The 19,196-nt window shown below is 43.5% G+C and overlaps 1 protein-coding gene, 1 long non-coding RNA gene and 2 other non-coding genes across 5 annotated transcripts in view; 2 read left to right on the top strand and 2 right to left on the bottom strand.

The window, feature by feature from the left end:
* LOC134203940 (uncharacterized) overlaps positions 1-19,196 on the bottom strand; it is a 272,474-nt gene that overhangs the window by 227,318 nt on the left and 25,960 nt on the right. The gene's annotated exons all lie outside the window — the stretch shown is intronic.
* On the top strand, positions 13,602-13,673 carry Trnaq-cug (transfer RNA glutamine (anticodon CUG)). Its single transcript has one exon. It is a non-coding gene; the product is annotated as a tRNA-Gln (tRNA).
* Positions 15,472-15,543, top strand: Trnaq-cug (transfer RNA glutamine (anticodon CUG)). Its single transcript has one exon. It is a non-coding gene; the product is annotated as a tRNA-Gln (tRNA).
* LOC134202616 (C-type lectin mannose-binding isoform-like) lies at positions 15,975-16,663 on the bottom strand. The gene is made up of 2 exons (XM_062677667.1): positions 16,540-16,663; positions 15,975-16,483 (listed from the first exon to the last, which is right to left on the bottom strand). Exons 1-2 carry the CDS (start codon positions 16,651-16,653, stop codon positions 16,121-16,123), a joined length of 477 nt encoding a protein of 158 aa, XP_062533651.1. The 5' UTR covers positions 16,654-16,663; the 3' UTR covers positions 15,975-16,120.

Raw genomic sequence — 19,196 nt, forward strand, 5'->3', positions numbered from 1 at the left:
AATTAAAAGCGAGGATGTAAGCAAGATTTTTTTATGTACAGGTTATCCGACTTCGTCAGTAGATGGGAATAACCAGCGCGGGGGGGAAACATACATTTTCAGTGCAAAACGTAAACAAACGAGCATAAATTCCATACAAAAATCCAAGATGGCAGAGTTGGGGATATTGACAAGTCGGATAACCTGTACATAAAACAATCTTGGATGTAAGTTTATCCCAATATAAATCATTTTTTCAAAGCATGCTTTTGCGAATCATTCTCAAAAGAGGATGCTCTTTGAAGACTTTGAAGCTCGTAGTTTCATTGGCGCCTAAGGTCTTAGACGACTAAAACCCAACGGTGTAAAAAAAAGAACTGGGTGTATATCAATGTGCAAAAATGCCAGCTTATTGATTTTCAATATTCGTTCTCTATTGATAATAATATTAGATGAAGCTTGTTTGACAGAATCTCACTATGGTGAGTTCGTTCTTTTCTATTTGTATTTCAATAAACTTGCCGTATTTTCCTCGACATAGAAAAATATTTTCCAAGTCTGCAAAAGTCTAATAAAATTAGTTTATTTTATGGGAAATGGATTGTGAGTGCTTCGACTATGCGTCCAATTTGAATTTTTTAATCCAGTCACCCGAAGACGACTTTTACGAGAAATATAAAACAAAAAAAGTAGATCAAAAATACTGTTTTTTTAGGTACACTCTAATCCAATTAGGTAAAATTGTTAGAGCGGCCGCACAGCAGGGTTTCGACGGGTATATTTGCGCCCCGGACCCGAACGTTGTGGTCAGGCTGCTTGCCACGTAGTGACGACCGAGTGCCGTGACGGTACGGATAGTGTGCCTCCAGCATAAACACCCACGTTGAATGGGTTTAGCATCTATTCAACGTAACTTATGTCATGCTTGAGCACTCTTATTTTCAATAAACTTCCTTACCAACCTTATCCAACCGATTTTTGCTTGAAACTCTTATTTGAAAAAAATAAACCAAAAACCGAAATAACTCAAATTCTAATTTAGAGAAAATGCAATCGGATAAGTTGATAATTTAGCCAGAAAACATTCAAAGCAGACGCACTTCACCCTTTTAGATTGCACTACACGCAAGTAATTTTGGTTAAAACTATAGATAAATCAGGTAAACTTTAAACTGATATGATCACTTACCAACGGTTTCCACCAGAATAACTCCCAATATGGTCAACCCCTTAAGTCGGTGAACTGATATTGTATTTCTCTTAATTCTGATTGGTCCATAGTGGGTTTCCGGATTTTCATTAATTGTAATTTGTGAATTCTGATTGGTTGGGAAAAAGGGTTTTCGGTTCAGGTATATCAAATTAATTGATCATCATTATGAGCAATTTTAAAATTATTCGAGCATCAGACTGCGCCTAAAAGACGGCAACACAAGATACATCATTTTCAAATAGGATTTTCAATTATTCGAGTACTAGAACAATTCTGCGCTTGAAATTAGGCAATCTAAATGTTTTTAAATATTCCTGCAACATGCTTAAGTGGATTATGCTTTCACGTGACATACAATGTTAATAAGGGTGGTAGACATCAAGTACATTTATTCTATTTATTCAAAAATAAATAACAAAGAGGAGACAATTGCAAATCTTACATGTAACAAATATATTTGTTACAGATTAAACAATTCACATTCCTGACACGAGATTTAATTCAATTGTTTTGCATTAAGATTTAGTGACACTAACCTAATCGTATCTCTCTTCTCTGACATTCGCAATGCTTTAAGAGCTTTTGGAACGAGGGATCTATTTGGCTATTTGGAACACTACTCCTAAACTTCTTTTCAAAGATCACATCTTGGCGGTATCGCAAAAGTATTTACGCTTAGGACTTACTACTGAAAGGGACAAGCAGAATGGATACGTTTGAAACCGATTTGATAGTATACCCGTGGAAAAACTTCCAAAAGGCACGTAAACATTTCTCTCCGTGGACCTAAAAAGGGACCGGTGCTGGCGTTGTTTTTGCTACCGCAACTTCCATGCCACAAATATTACCCCAGCAGCTTCAGAAGTCAATTTCTTAGCTGCCACTGTAGTCGGTTCCATCACTGAATATTGAAACCCTATGGTCCAATGCACCGAATGAACACAATGACGTTTGAGACGGGCACTGTTTACTAAAAATGAACACTTGCATGAACTCGATGAATGAAAAAGTATTCATTCTTAGTAAACAGCGCACCGCTCAAACGTCAATGATGAACTCGATGCATTGGACCATACCGCGATTGATGGCGATTCCGGTATAGACTAACGCAAAATGAACTCCCCCAGAAATTATGACGTTTGAGCGGGTCGCATAATGAACGCAAAATGAACTTTTGTTCGAGAAAACGACCCGCTCAAATGTCAAAATCCGTCGGGTGAGTGAATTCGATGAACTCCTGCATAAGTCTACATCAGCGACGTTTGGTGTAAATGTCAAAGACGATCTTGATTCAAAATTTTTGTTTTTTGCCTTTCTCGTACAACAAAGTTGTACCAGAAGGCTATAATTTCACTCCAAAAGCCAAATTTTGATAGAAGGCTCGGAGACCCGTAGTGTTATATACCAATCGACTCAGCTCGAAAAACTGAGTAAATGTCCGTCTGTGTGTTTTTTTTTTCTTCCTAAACAATGGAGGGGGAATCTGATCAACAGACATCCTGGGTTGACCAGGAAGTGCTGGGTTAGGGGCCACCTCCAATGAGGGAGGCAGGACTGCATCCCCGACCAGCTAAACCGTTTCCATTGCCGCCAAGCCCATCGTCCCTTCGGTACAACCAGAAAGTAATGCTTCAAAGGGGGGCCAGTGCATAACGCACCCTCGAGGTTAGCTGCGTGTCCTTGCAGCATCGAACATCGTGACTCGCTTTTTAGAAGAACACCATGGTGTCGTGCCAGCGCATTGCCGGCTTTCCAGGTGGCCTTACCACGCCCTATGTCCTCGGAAGGTGGGCAGGGTCGACTTCGCGCCTGCTTCCCTCTGCACGACTGGTATCAAGAATGATGATGCCGCGTGCACCCCAAATTGACCTTTCTGCGATAGGGCCTATTCGCCCAGCACACAGAGGGACTTGCCGACGCGGTGCCTACGCCTGCCCCAGCCTTGACGAGGACCCCTTTCCGTCCTCGGGCTCGGAACCCGCCCGGTTGACCGACGCCGCGAAAGCGACGATACCATGTTGTTCTTCACGCGGCCACTTGTTCGATAAAAGGATCGAGTTCGACCACAGGGCACCGGTATGACCCATGAAGCCGACTCCGAACCCTTGGACCACCTCTTATTTGCGCCTGAACTAGCCATTCCTCGAGTCCACGCGCCACCTTCTGTGTAGCTCCGAGACGATTTGGACGATAGAAACGCGAGCACACGAACAACATGTGTTCCGCCATTTCCTCTAAACCTACGCACACCGGACACTCGGGCGAGGCCGAGTGTCCGAATCGGTGTAGGTACTGTCTGAAGCAACCATGGCCTGTAAGGACCTGGGTCAGGTGGAAAGTGATTTCCCCATGGCGCCTCTTGACCCACGTACCTATCTCCGGTATCAACCTATGTGTCCATCTACCCTTAGTGGAACTGTCCCACGCACGCTGCCATTTGACCATTGAGGCCAACCTGACAGTCCTACGGATGCCTCTCGTGCCGCGCATTTCGAAGCACTCTATATCTTCACCGATAACTATGTCGATAGGCATCATACCGGTGATGACGCAAAGTGCATCGTGCGACACGGTACGGTACGCGCTCGCAACTCTTAGGCACATGAGCCTATACGTACTTTCTAACTTCGTTCTGTAGCAGTTAATACGCAGGGCCGTGCCCCAAGCTGGCCCCCAAACCTCAGTATGGACAGAGCACCACTAGCCAGAAGCTTGCGCTTGCTGGCATAAACCGCAGAGCTATTGGACATCATCCGGGACAATGCCGCTATAGCTGTGGAGGCACGCTTGCAGGCGTAATTGACGTGGCTACCAAAGGTGAGCTTATCGTCGATCATTACCCCAAGAGTTTGATGGAGCGTTCAGAGGTGACCGTGCAGTTGCCTGCCCTTATCACCGCTTGTTGCTCCGACTTTCGGTTGTTAACAACAACCACCTCAGTCTTGTGGTGAGCCAGTTCTAACTTCCTGGAACTCATCCACTCCTCCACAATTGCGATCGAGTGGGCTGCAGTCAATTCCACCTCTTCGATCGATTCGCCGTAGACCTCCAGCGTAATATCGTCAGCAAAGCCGACGATTGCCACGCCCACCGGGAACTTCAACCTCAAGACACCGTCGTACATGACGTTCCATAACACCGGACCCAGTATGGAACCTTGCGGAACCCCTGAGGTTATGTCAACGCACTTCCGACCCGCCTCCGTGTCGTATACCAGTACTCGATTCTGGAAGTAGCTTCCGAGAATCTTGTACAGGTACTCGGGAATTCCAAGACGCAGGAGCGCATCTGCAATAGCTGCCCAACTGGCACTATTGAAAGCATTCCTCACGTCGAGAGTCACTACTGCACAATAGCGAACTCCCCTCCTCTTACGCTGGATAGCTATCTCCGCGGATTTGGTAACCGACAAGATAGCGTCTACGGTCGACTTACCCTTTCGGAAGCCAAACTGGTTACTCGATAGACCATCCGTGCGTATCAACAACCTGTTGAGGATGATCTTCTCGAGCACCTTCCCCGCCGTGTCAAGCAGGCATATTGGTCTATATGCCGACGGATCCCCCGGTGGTTTTCCCGCTTTTGGCAATAGGACCAAGCTCTGCCTTTTCCATGCTTCAGGGAAGACTCCCTCGTCCAGGCATCTCTGCATAATAGATCTGAACATCTCGGGAGCCTCGGCAATGGCCGCTTTGATGGCCAGGTTCGGAATACCATCCGGTCCTGGCGCCTTACCTACACTAAGGGACTGTGCAATCCCCGCAAGTTCCGCCACAGTTACTCTTCCCTCGTCGGCCACCCTGGCTCCTGGCAGCTCCACGAAGGGAGGCCAGGGGCTTGGGTCGTGACGTGGGAAGAGCCCCGCGATGATCCTCTCCAGCATCTCTGGAGACCGCTCTGTAGGGGCCATCGCCCCACGTGTCTTGGCCATTACGACCCTATAGGCGTCACCCAGTGGATTCGCGTTGGCACTTTGACACAGGCCCTCGAAGCAGGCTTTTTGCTTGATCTAATCTCAGTTCTCAGAGCGGCTCTAGCAGCCACGAACGCCACCCGTCGTTCAACACGCTCCTCTTCTGTGCGTGCTCGCTGCATCCGCCTCCTTGCCCGTAGGCAGGCGCGGCGCAGGTTCGCAATTGCTTGAGTCCACCAGTAAGCCGGTGGTCTCCCATTCCTAGGGTGGACTTTCCTAGGCATGGTGGCATCGCATGCACGCGAGAGTATTGTTACCAGCTGCTCGCCGCTCAGACCGAGAGTATTGTGCTCGCGGCGGAGCGCTTCCTTAAACACCTCGTCGTCGAAGTACGATGTCTTCCACATACGAGGGCTAGGCCTCGTCCCTTCTTCCGTCCGCTGAATGCTGGTCGTATAGTCGATACTGTAGCGAACCGCCAGGTGGTCGCTGTGAGTGTAGCCATCATCTACCCTCCAGTTCGAACTACTCGTTTGGCCAGGGCTCCAGAACGTAACGTCGATAATCGACTGGGCACCGTTCCAGCTGTAGGTACTTTTGGTACCGACATTAGCCAAGTCCACATCCAACATGGCCAGTGATTCCAGCAGGATCTGCCCCCGTTGATTCGTGGATTCCAGCAGGATCTGCCCCCGTCTGTGTGTGTGTGTGTGTGTGTGTGTGTGTGTGTGTGTGTGTGTGTGTGTGTGTGTGTGTGTGTGGATGTGTATAGCCCCGGGATTTTTTTTAATGTTAAACACGTTTCATATAGAAGGACTTGACCGATTCGAGTGCAACTAGTTTCATTCGACGGAGAAACTTTCCTAGTTAGACACTATTGTTTTTGTTTGTTAATAACTCATTCGGTTTGAATAATATTTATATTTTTCTTTTAACAAATACGCTGTTTACATGAACACTTCAAGTCATTAATCAATTTAGCCGTGAAGCAATCCATTACTCTCATAGTTGAGTAATTCTTAAGTAGCGTGATATAATCGCATCAAAGCTTTTAACCGCCAAAATGTAGGCAATTTACGTTGCATTTACCATATTAATTCGAATTCAACACAATGAATCGAGAAAGGCATAATCACCACTGGTGGATAAATTTGAGTTTTATTTTGTTTTGAAAACCGAACCTGATTCCGATGCCGTTGGTGTCAATGCAAATGATTCCAGTATGGCTACTACGTTTGGCGGTGTCGTTGGCGATGATGATGGAGTTCTTAGCATTTCCGAGGAACACACTGTATACAGTATACTATAGTCGTCTCCACTGCACCCACTTTCATTTTCACAACAAAGTCGGACATTTTCCAAATTTTCACTTTGAATATTCACAACAAACGCAGGTGTCTTCTGTCTTCGAGATCGTAAACAGAGTGTATTATATAGAGTTGCACATAGAGGTGTGCGCCGGTCCGAATAAATCGTTCATTTCGTTCGTTCGTTCGTTCGTTTGCGTTCATTTCATAAAGATATTTTTCCGGATTTTTTCGGACATATGCAAGACATTGAGGAGAGAACATTTTAAAAACCACCGAAAAAATCTGATAAATTTCAAAATTCTCTAGGTTTTTCAAAAAGATTAATTTGGAAATTACTTTCGGATTACCACGGAAACTAATTAGAAGTTTTCACAAGAATTTCTTTGCAATTTCCAGGGAACCTCTTTTGAATTCTAAAATAAAATTGTTTGGAATATATTACGTGAAAAAATCTTCGAAATTCACACGAGAAAATTATTTAGATTTTTTACGAGAAATGTTTCAAATTTCTACAGAAAATTGTTCGGAATACCCACGGAAAGTTCTTCGAAATAGCTGTTAAGTATTATACAGAAATTCACGCATAAAATTCTTGGAAATATTCGCAAGAATCTTTGAAATGTTTCACGGCAACCTCCCTGGACTTTTTTTTACAGAAATTCTCCGAAATTTCTATGGAAAATTTCCGCAGGAGATTGTTACAAAATGTAGAATCAAACAACAAATTCTTTGTATTTCATTTAAAAATGGTTCAGAATTTCCATAGAAAATTATACAGAATTTGCACGCGATTTAAAAAAAAATCATACGGAAATTTTTTCGAAGTTTCCACGGAAAATTTCTACTAAAACTCTTCAGAATTGCTACGTATTTTTTTATTATTATCACGATTCTTTTTTGTATTGCGCATAAATTCCAAAATATGATTCCCACCTTTGAGTTTCCGCGTCGAGCACTTAGCGCCAGACTCAGCGACAAGGGGATAGTTTTTGAATTGGTAACCCTGATTTTTGACAATTACCGTCGATTGATTGTGTGAGTGCACTTTTGTCAAAAAATTGAGCTTTTAGCTGATTTTTTATTGACAAATGCAAGTTTTAACAGTATTATTATTTATGTATAGCAGAATAACATGTACAAATGGTCTATCGGGGAAGCAGTCGCTGAAGACAAGTGCCAATATTTTTAACGACGAAACGAAAAGTTTCAATATTGCTTTATATATTTAAAAGGAAAATTTTAAAGGAATTTCTGTGTATTGTTTATAATAAGTTCTTCGGCAATTCCACTAGAAATTATTAAAAGGGAGAAGCGTCGTCAGGCCAAAAAATATTCGTTGAGAAGCCATTTGGCTAAAATAATCAATCAGGCGGAACGGTTATTAGATCAAAAACAGTCAGGCCGATTTTTTTTTTGACCTAAGCGTTTGCCCAACAGGTCGTTTGGTCGAAATGGTCGTTTGATCGTATAAGAAATCTGACCGAAAATGCCATTAGGAAGGAATAGTCAGCATTTTCGGTCAAATGACCTATTTGGTCAAACGAATCTATATTAACCAGTTCGGCCGAACGACATTTATTATGTCTATTTCGGCTAAACGATGTTTTCGGCCGGAAGGGTGTCGGCCATATGATAAATCTAGTCAAACACCTTCCAGCCTTGTGGCCTCCGCCAAAAAGTCATTCGGCGGAAAGCCAGTCGTTCGAATACCACTTAGCCGAATAACATGTTAAGTCGAAAGACATCGAGCCGAATTTCGTTTGGCTGAACAATACATTTCGGCACCAACATTTTAAACTGCTTTTGTAAAAAGAGCTTCTCACGTCGCTGGTGGGTCAACTTGAATCCACCCATGCAATGCAACACCACTGATGGAAGCAGCGAATCCTCTTCTTTCATTAGATGGTGCTGGATCACGTGGTTGGGGTTGACTGGTTGGTTGACGCACCAGCGACGTGAGAAGCTCTTTTTTTATAAAACCAGTTTCGCCCCTATGAAATGTTGGTGCCGATTTGCCCGAAACTATTATTAGATCAAAAATGATTTGGTTGAAAATGTAATTTGGCTGGAAGCGACATACAGCCGAAAGAAACAATCGGAAAAACTGATAATTTGGCCCAAAGAATTGTTTGCCCTAACTGGCCTTGGCTGAAAATTCAGTCGTCCAAATGACCCTTTCTGCCAAACGATTATTTCGACCAAACGGCATTTTCGACCAAAGGGCTCGGTCGTACGACAGAAGTGCAAGATTTGACGCGCTCATATTAAGACGAAAAATAGTCGCGAGATCCGGGTTCGCGCATTGTGCGGTCGGTAAGTAAATAAATTAGCGCAAGATTAGACACGTTTGTAATAGAACACAAAATAGTCTCGTGATTGTTGGCATGTGCCACCAGGCGTGCAAGGTGTAACTTTTTTCTCGTCGAGGATAGGGAAGGTAATAGATAAGTATTTGGAAGATCGTGTAAGCGTTGCGCGCCCTTTCGGTGGAATTGCCACCATGCGTTCATGGTGTGATTTTTTTCTCGTCGCTAAAGCTAAGCTAAAGCTAAGCTAAAGCTAAGCTAAAGCTAAGCTAAAGCTAAGCTAAAGCTAAGCTAAAGCTAAGCTAAAGCTAAGCTAAAGCTAAGCTAAAGCTAAGCTAAAGCTAAGCTAAAGCTAAGCTAAAGCTAAGCTGAAGCTAAGCTCAGGGAGCCTGCTAAGCTAAAGCTAAGCCCGTGCTAAAGCTGAAGCTAAGCTAAAGCTAGGCTGGGATAAGGTGGGAGCCCGGCTGGGAGCCTGCTCAGCCCGGGTACAGCTGAGCAGGGCTCAGCTGGGGAGCCAGGGAGCTCAGTGCCCAGCTCCGCCCAGGCCCAGCCGTTGCTGAACAGGGTGAGCTGGTGGGGTGGGGTGGGGCTAAGTTCAGCTCAGCCCGGCTGGCTGGAACAGGAGCAGGTGAGGCCTGGGGTGGAAACTGGGGAGCTGGTGGGGCTGGGTGGGGCTCAGGAACAGGGCTGGGTGGGCTCAGGGGCTTGGGGTGCTGGGGCTGGGGCTGGAGCTGGGGAGTGGGCCCAGCTGCCTGGGAACACAGCCTGGGCTGGCCAGCCCAGGTGCCCAGCCCGCCCCAGCCCGTGCCTGGGGGTGGGCTGGGAGCCCTGGGAGCCCTGGGCTGGGCTGGAACAGCCCGGTGCTCAGCCTGGGCTCAGCCTGGCCCTGGGGCTCCCAGCCCGCCCCAGCCCGCCTGCTGGGCTCAGCCTCCGGGGTGGAACAGCCCAGGCCTCAGGGGCTGGGCCCGGTGCCTGGGCTCAGCCCGGGGCTGGTGCTGGCCCTGGCCCAGGCCCAGCCCGCCTGGTCAGCCTGCTCAGCCTGGCTCAGGGTGGCAGCCTGGCTCAGCCTGCTCAGCCTGGCTCAGCTCACCAGAGGCCTCAGCCTGGAACAGCCTGCTCAGCCCGCTCAGCCCGGGCTCAGGTCCGCCTGCTGGAAGCCTGCTGGGGCTGGGGTCAGGTGCTCAGGTGCCTGAGGCCTGGGGCTCAGCTCGTGGGGTGGGCCTGGGAGCCAGCCTGGGGCTGAGCCCAGGGAGTGCCCGTCAGGTGGGAGCTTGGAGCCTCAGACAGGGGCGCCCGTGCTGGGGCCTGGGAGCCCTGGTGGGCTGAGGCCCCAGGGGAACAGCCCCCGAACAGGCTGGTGCAACAGCCGGCTGGAGTGAACAGGCCCCAGTGGGGTGGGCTCCAGCCTGGTGCCCCAGCCTGGGCCCTGAGTGAGCCCAGGCTCCGCCCAGCCTGGCCTGGGAACAGGCTCCGGGTGGTGGGTGCAGCCCGGGTGGAACAGGCTGGGGCCAGGTGGGCTCAGCCTGGTGGTGGGCCTCAGCCTCGAACAGGGCCTGGAGCCTCATGGAGTGGTGCCCCGGGGCCTGGAACAGATGGGCCTCAGCCCTGCTCAGCCCGCCTGCCTGCCTGGGGTCAGCCTGGGCCAGCTCAGGGGAACAGGGCCTGGCTCAGCCTGGCTAAAGCCTGGAACAGGCCTGCCCGCCCCAGCCCGGCTGAGGCTGAGCCTGCCCAGCCTGGAGCCCGCCTGCCGGGGCCCAGCCACAGAGCTCAGCCTGGGGTGGCCTGGGCCACGCCTCAGCCTGTGGTGGGAGCCTGGGCCCGTCTGGGCCAGCCTGGGCTGAACAGATGAGCCCGCCCGGGGCAGCTGGGCCAGACAGGTGGAGCCCAGCTCAGCCCAACAGACCCTGGCCCAGCCTGCCCCAGCCGTCAGCCCGCACAGGCTCAGCGCCTGGGGTGGCCCAGGGAGCCTGGCCCGGGGTGGCCTGGGGGCCTGGTGCTCAGCCCTGCTCAGCCCGGAACAGGGGCTGACCAGCTCCCAGGTGGGAACAGCCTGCAGCCTGGGCTGCCTCTGTGGAGTGCCCAGCCTGGCAGCCTGGAACAGGGGCTCAGCCTGGGTCAACTGGCTCCGCCCAGGGCCTCAGCCCGGGTCAGCCTGCCTCAGCCTGGAGCCTAAGCTCAGCCTAAAGGCCTAAAGCTAGCCTAACAGCTAAGCTAGCTAAGCTAAAGCTAAGCTAAAGCTAAGCTAAAGCTAAGCTAAAGCTAAGCTAAAGCTAAGCTAAAGCTAAGCTAAAGCTAAGCTAAAGCTAAGCTAAAGCTAAGCTAAAGCTAAGCTCCCAGTAAACCACATATCGTATAACAAACATCAAATAAAGTCGCATTTTCGTCCATAAAAAATCTGAATTTCAATGTATGTCAAACATTGTCAGATTATTGACGAAAAATGTTGTATTGAATGTATCGTATACGATAATTTTCACCATAGTGAAAATCAATCGTAATAGTGTAAATAAAATCTCGTAATGACTTATATTCCTTGCAATATCCTATATCAGTGCGAATGAATGTCTATGTGCATCGTAATACAATCGAAACCACTTCAGTCCAAATGGCTTGTAGAAGTTTTAAGCAGTTGTAACGATATAAATTGTGTAGTTTATGTTGGACACAAATCCAATTCACTTCAAGATGTGCAGTACGGTGCGGTGGTACAGTATCCGCCTGCAAATCCAAAGATCGCATGTTCGAGCCTTGGTGCTGGTGAGATTTTTTTTATTTTTCATATTTTAATGTTTAATCGTAATACTGTTCGTATGATGTCGGGAAAAATCGTGAAATAAAATCGAATGTACCTATATCGCCTCCACTTTGGTACGTATATAGCCAATCTGTGCAGTATATACGATTCAGTTGGTTCTTATATAATAACATATATCAAGAGTTATAGGTACCAAAATGTTGACTGGGCTACAGCTAAGCTAAAGCTAAGCTAAAGCTAAGCTAAAGCTAAGCTAAAGCTAAGCTAAAGCTAAGCTAAAGCTAAGCTAAAGCTAAGCTAAAGCTAAGCTAAAGCTAAGCTAAAGCTAAAGCTAAGCTAAAGCTAAGCTAAAAGCTTGCTAAAAGCTAAGCTAAAGCTAAGCTAAAGCTAAGCTAAAGCTAAGCTAAAGCTAAGCTAAAGCTAAGCTAAAGCTAAGCTAAAGCTAAGCTAAAGCTAAGCTAAAGCTAAGCTAAAGCTAAGCTAAAGCTAAGCTAAAGCTAAGCTAAAGCTAAGCTAAAGCTAAGCTAAAGCTAAGCTAAAGCTAAGCTAAAGCTAAGCTAAAGCTAAGCTAAAGCTAAGCTAACGCTAAGCTAAAGCTAAGCTAAAGTTTCTTCTTCTCACATGTTTTTAAATTTTTTCTTGAACCTTCGGAATTCGACTGCAAGGATCGTAATTCGCACATAACCACTAAGTGCAGATGATGTGGTAGGGTGGCTAGAGTGAGTGCACCCCAACGCCATTTTTTGATATTCTAGGTTCGAATCCCGTTGCGGTCATACAATTTTTATAAATGGTAATTGAGAATTTTCGCAAAACGTTAATGAATCCAAAAAGGGCAGCAAAACACAATTTTCATGAAGAACTGAAAATTTCCCATAAAAAATAGGAAATTGGCAATAAAGAAATTAGTGTATGAGCACTAAATAAATATAAAATTTCCACAAAGAATGCAAATATTCCATAAACAATGAATCTCATACAGTGATTGGTTTCCTATGTATATGTAAAAATAGCCAACATCAGTTAACCATCTGAAGTTTTTATGGCAAAAGTCTCAACAGTAGGAGCTTTTCACGAAAAACTATTTGGTATCAGTTATGCAGGCAGGTGTCCGCTACTACGCCTACCAAATATTTGGTTGATTATGGTGCTCATTTTCCAGATATTAAACCTTAGATTTCTTTCGCCATACTGATTTCCGAAAGTTAACTCAGCTAGTGTGCCGCTGTACCCGGGTAGAGGTGAATAACAAACAAATAACATAATAATAACAAATTTTGCTATGATATCAAATTTAGTTATTATATGTTATTCATAAATAACATAAAATAACATCCCAACAACAAGTTTTGTTATGATAGTAAAATTAGTTATTTATATGTTATTGTAAGAAAGAGCACAACAACAAATGCAGAACACATTTTGAATTAAAGCAAAGTTATATAAAGCTCATTTTGAACAAATTTCAATTTTCTGGCGTCATTTTAAATATTTCGATGGATTCAACATAAGTGGAGGGTATGAATTAATTTTACATTCGACACGTTAATTTATACAATGCAGAAAATTATTCGTTTGTTATTATAATAGCAAAATGAGTTGTCTGTTATTATTTTTGCTATTTTAGCAACTATATCAAACAAACTAATATCAGATTTTGCTATTCAGTTTATAGTTAAAATTAATAGTAAAATTTTATATTATTTTGCTGTTTTTTTTTCTACCCGGATATGCACGCTTCAATTAGGCGATTCATTGATAATTTTCCACAAAGCAAAAGCAAATTAGAACTTTTTAAAGTATAAATTACGATTATAAAAGAAAATAAAATGCGTGCCTATTTTGTCATGTTTCTGTGCGGTCGAAATTAAAATCAATCAGTGCCTGTTGTGTCGTGATTTTGCTCAGTAAGCAGATAGTTCGCGCGGGCCGATTTTGTTGTTCTGTGCGGTCGAAATGAGGATCAATTATTGACAAACGCTTTATATTGTCGAATGGAGGTCCCTGGTATGCTATGCTATGCTAAATTGCAACATGCCTACCATAAAGACGGAATGAAAGAAAAAGTTGAAAATCATCCACTGCACTTGGGATATGACGATACTCTTTTTATCATCAAGCAGTTGGTTCCATGGTGTAATGGTTAGCACTTTGGACTCTGAATCCAACGATCCGAGTTCAAATCTCGGTGGAACCTGTAGAATTTTTTTCTCGCATGGGTGAGTATTAAAATGTAAGAATGAAGTATTTTGAATTCAAGAAGTAAGAAGCAAGTTGAAAAATTATAAAATTATAATTATAAAAATTCGAATCGAATATTGCTCCCTAATATTCAGCTTACCCACTAACACAAATTTTTCTTCTCGAGACATCCATGAAGGTAGTATGGGTTCCCTGCATCTTAACTAGTAGATGTTGAACTAACATTCCTTCCCTTCCTTCCGTGATTTCCGTGAGGACGTGGCTAGGAATACAACTGCTACTGTATTCATATACAGTATATTGTTCAATTGAGCATTGTATAGCCACCCACGATTTGTACAATCACATATGCTATGCTAGGCTAAAAAAATATTTTGTGGAAAATGTTGTAATTGTTTACTGCTATTTGGATTTATTTATGCCAAATTTATATTTTTTTCCTAAGAACATTTTAACTTATTTATGGAAAATTCTTCTTTTATAATTACAATTGCTAATTTATATTTGTTTTGTGGAAAATTCTCAATTGTTTATATAAATTTTGCATTATTCGTGGAAATTTTATATTCATTTATTACCCTGGTTTCTTAATTGGCAATTTCCTATTTTTTAGGAAATTTTTTATTTTTTAGTGTGAATTTTTATTTTAGTCTAAAAAAATGAAACTGAAAAAGGAATTCATCAGTTCAGAGTTTTAGCCGTGTCTTTAGCTGTGTCTTATCTAATATTTGATATTGGTTAAAGATATCCCTGTGATCTAACAGAAGAAGGGGTTAGCTCCTGATGCGGTAATCTACAAAAGATTATAATACCGAAATGATTCTTTCCTCAGCAATTGTTAAACCACTGAACAAACCGTACCCCAGATGTACCTGCGGTTATCATCCCGTCAGTGCAGCAGTGACTGCAGTTGGGGTCGAAAAACCTATGGTGGGGGCTGACTGTTTACATCGATTATAGCCTGCAGTCAACCTACTCTGTGAACCAACAAACACACCGAGAATGAGTGAGAACGCTCGCTGCTCGATGCTGGTCGTTCTACGGCAGTAAAAAAGACTCCCGGATCCCCCCAAAAATTACGTCCATCATACGGTCGACGGAATCTGCTGAAAAGCGCCAAAATTAAATTATGACCAGAAAACGGTTCGCAAAATGGTCAGCACTTGCGGCGGCAGTGGATGTGTCAAACGAAAGGGCAAGGGCGTGCGTGCAGTGCAGTCACTCTTCATCATCGCCCATCAGATGATGATAACCTCGTTGTTAAACTGAGGTTGGTCCTACCGATAACGGTTGTAATTGCAAACAGCATACTACTACCTGGGAATGCACAATTTTGACGCAAATATGGAAATGTTTTTGCGGATAAGGAAGTCTAACTGTGGCTCGAATTAGGCACACAATGGTTGAATAATCACCGGTGAATGATTCTAATCATGTTTCCCGTATAAAAGTCAATAGGAATGTGACAGAACGCATCTTGGACCGATGACCAATCTTTACATTTGTACTGATCAAGATTTTGAAGCATGTGTGTGTTGTTGCTTCGTGAAATAAAGTGAAACAGCATACGGTGGCAGATAATACAACTAGAATGTTGATTGTTTGTTGTAACATAAATCTAAAATCATCCCATTCGAAACCACAAGTTTATTTAAAATTTGGGATACAATTTCGGTCTGCAGGGTCGCAGTTAAGTTCAAACATGCCTACCATAAAGACGGAATGAAAGAAAAAATAGAAACTCATCCATTGCACTTTGGATACGACGATACTCTTGTTGATAACAATCAGTTGGTTCCATGGTGTAATGGTTAGCACTTTGGACTCTGAATCCAACGATCCGAGTTCAAATCTCGGTGGAACCTGTAGAATTTTTTTCTCGCATGAGTGAGAAGTAAAATGTAAAAATGAGGTATTACGACGAATTGAAGATGTAAGAAGCAAATTGAAAAATTATAAAAAGAAACGTTTTATAAAGAAAAATTGTTTCACTATTTGAATCTTTTCCATCTACTAGAAAGATGAAAAAGAAAAAATAAATTAAATACGGAAAAGACAAAAAGTAGACACAAAAAAGTGAGAAGAAAAAGAAAAGAAGAAGAATGATTTATTCTAAGATTTTCAAAGAACAAAGCACGAAAAATAATATTCCGAAAAATATTTCAGACAATGGACCAAATTTTTATATCGAGTTCATTACAAATGCTTTTCAACACAAACGTCAAATAATGAATTTATGTATAGACCTGTGTAGAATGATTAATCAAATATCGGAAATTTATCACCTAGTGGACTTTTAGGACCCAAATTTTACCTATTCTGGCATTGATCAAACTTCGATTACTCTAGTAAATAGCATTATTTTTCGTGTGTCGTGTGCAGTACATTGGATCTTTCTTCAATTTCTAATTGATACCATTCTTATGAAATAGTCAATTTATTCTAATAGCCAAATCTCAGGCGATGTTCTCGCAAACCACTACCAACCTCCGGTCGCACTCCCAGTCGTTCCAGTGCGGGTTCGTACCACACATGAAGACAGTGCTCGTTGTTCCTAATATTATCGGGCTGGCCGTAAGCCCAGTTGCTATAGGTCGTACTCACTTCTATGCCGGTTTCAAGCCACACAAAGGTACCCTCCTGGGACAGATCGCTCGCCCCGATCCACAGATCCGTTTTGGTCGCGTTGAACACCAGCGAGTGCTCCGCCAGCCGGACGATTTCGCGCTGCTTGGCCTCCGTATCGATTACGGCCATTCGCATTCCAAGCAGGTGGCAGTACTCGGCGGCACCGATCCAGTTGTGCTGTAGTGGATGCGGAGTAAAGTTAAAAATTCACGTGGTGACATCGTGCCACTTACCGTAACTCTAGAGATGTAGAAGTTTGACGGGGAGGTACATTTGAGTTCCTGGGTAGAGCCGAGAGATGCCCAACTTGCGAGAATCGCGAGGATCCAAATTAGTAAGTATGCCATTCTGTTACTGTGGCGGTGGAAAATCTTCTGCACTGGAGTTTAACACACGGGTTACTTTTATTGGTAGAGCCTAGAAGAACGACTTGTTCTCGCGCAGCGGTCAGATGTTTGTGTTGTTTAGATAAGAAATTACGCCTGCAGGAATGTCGCTAAAGAATGTGCTTCCCCGGTCAAAGTGGTATGTCTTGTTTGCAAACAATCAATAATCTGACCATTAAGATGTTATTTTAAATATCAATGCATGACGGAACGCGCGGAAATCGATATCGAACTACTGCAGTTAGCATCCATTGGTTTCCAGTATGTGCTCACATTCTTCTTTAATTGGAAACCTTATAAAAATTCCTTCATTATAATAGACCTTAAGTTGCTTTTGGCGATATGTGATGGTAATTTTGTCTCTTGCAGAAATATGTCTAACATCAGTATGTGATCCCCAGAGTTCTCGGGTTGTTTTTTGCAACATAAAATGAGGTTTTTTATGACACAAAAACAAAGAACTCGGTGTTATCTAAGTACGCGGCGAAATGTAGCATGTATGAAAAAATAAATAAATCGATATGGTGAACATGAACGTGAAGTGGGCCATCTGATTTTTGTTACCACGTGAATCAACGAAGCCCATCACGTGCATTCTGCAACTGCCTCAAATTCTAGCTTGTGCAACGCCATCGAAGAATTTCAAAAAACTTCTCTTTGGGAGGAAAAACCTCGCCTGAGGAAAAAACCTGCTCTTCTTCTTCTTTTGTTACCGTTCATCCTCCTGGGACCGCAAGATATATAAAAATGAGTTTGCATTTCCTTTGAGGCAATATAGCTAACGAACGGATAGACCGATTTGCAAGATTTTATCACTAATCGATTCGTCTTTAGATCAGCTGTGTTTTATATAAATGAAAAGATGAGAAATTTTACCGGGAAAGTTGAAAAATGTCAAAATGCAATGATTTTATGAGTTCTAAAAAGTCATCGAATTCGAACTGAAATCAATCTAGAGTGCGACGCTGCAATCAAATAAAGGATTGACAATTTAGTCGAAAACAAAACACCCGGGCGAGATCGGGCAGGTTCAACTAGTACTATAATATATTATCTTATAAGATCTTTCCATTTGATTCTTCCTCGTGCCTTCATAGATGTTAGCCTAGTGAGCAAAGGCATAGGATTTTAAATCTCGATATGGCGATTTCGATTCTCGATCCGGTCTAGGATGTTTGCGGGTGGGAAACATTCTCGACAACCTGGATATGGTGTATTCATTGTACTTGCCACACAAGATACGTATTTATGCATGGCGGGCATACAGAAGTTGATAACCAGGCCAAGTCCCAGTTGAAACGTAGAGCCACGTAGCCAATACCATTCTGCATTACTTGAACATCACTCATTTTTCTTATCATCTGTATACCTAGCCCCTGCGTTAAAGTAGCTGGCATTGTGACAGTCGAAGGCGGATCAAGCATACTTCGATAAAGAATTCTCCAGTGAAGGAGGTTATCCTCGAAGCGAAGCCAATCAGCCGGGTCCCAAGACTCCCAAGGTCGGTTCACCAACTCATAACTGGTTGAATTTTATCGTAATCTACTCGGCCTAGTCCCCGGTTGTGCATCTAGCACACGGCAACGGAGACTTCGACGACGAAATAATTTCTTTCTTAATTCGAAAGCATTGCACATTTAGACATATTAATGTAATATCACCTTACAAAACCACCAACGCGAATCCTGGCCGCAGTAGGCCGACATTTTGTTAGACTTCAATTGTTTTCATATGACTCGGATGTGATTTTACGATGAATTAAGTTTGCAACAAACGGCAGTAGAAGCAATATGTGAATGCGTAGATTTAAAGAAGTAATGTTGGAGAATTTTCTGGAGGAATCTCCCGAAGAATTCCTGAGGGAATTTACGAAAAAATCTTATGCTTGTGCTTATTCTTTTCGGCAAATAGAAAAACTAATGTTATTAGCCAAAAAGCTTGGTTAATAGTAGTAGCAAATAGTGGTGGCACGAAATTAGTACGGAATAAAGCTATGTCCATTTAGAATCCGGAATCATGAAACCATCTGTATCTCGGTAACGGATTGACGTACAAATAAGGTTAATACATCAAAACAAAGGTAATTTACTGTACACCCGATTCTTTTTTTACACGGGGGATGCGTGCCGTGTGAAAAAAATCCGTGTAAAAATAATCCGTGTTATTTCGAGAAACCGTGCAAAAAAAATCCGTGCTATTTCGAGAAACCGTGTAAAAAAAGCCGTGCAAAAATTATCCGTGTAAAAAAAGTAACCGGGTCTTTGTTAATCTGGGGGATGCGTTCCGTGTAAAAATAAATCCGTGTAAAAAAAATCCGTGTTATTTCGAGAATCCGTGTAAAAAAAATCCGTGCTATTTCGAGAAACCGTGCAAAAAAAATCCGTGTTATTTCAAGAATCCGTGTAAAAAAAGCCGTGTAAAAAAAATCCGTGTGAAAATAATCCGTGTAAAAAAAGAATCGGGTGTACTTCAAGGAAAGTATTATGATACAAATCATTTCTTTT

This window comes from Armigeres subalbatus, chromosome 1, assembly GCF_024139115.2.
Source record: "Armigeres subalbatus isolate Guangzhou_Male chromosome 1, GZ_Asu_2, whole genome shotgun sequence".
Lineage (NCBI taxonomy): Eukaryota > Metazoa > Arthropoda > Insecta > Diptera > Culicidae > Armigeres > Armigeres subalbatus.

What these genes read in the sequence shown, in the direction of transcription:
- LOC134202616 (XM_062677667.1), bottom strand. Translation starts at nt 16,653, where the DNA reads ATGGCATACTTACTAATTTGGATCCTCGCGATTCTCGCAAGTTGGGCA. An exon ending in TCTACATCTCTAGAGTTACG is followed by an intron (nt 16,484 to 16,539) that starts GTAAGTGGCACG and finishes CATCCACTACAG; the next exon opens with CACAACTGGATCGGTGCCGC.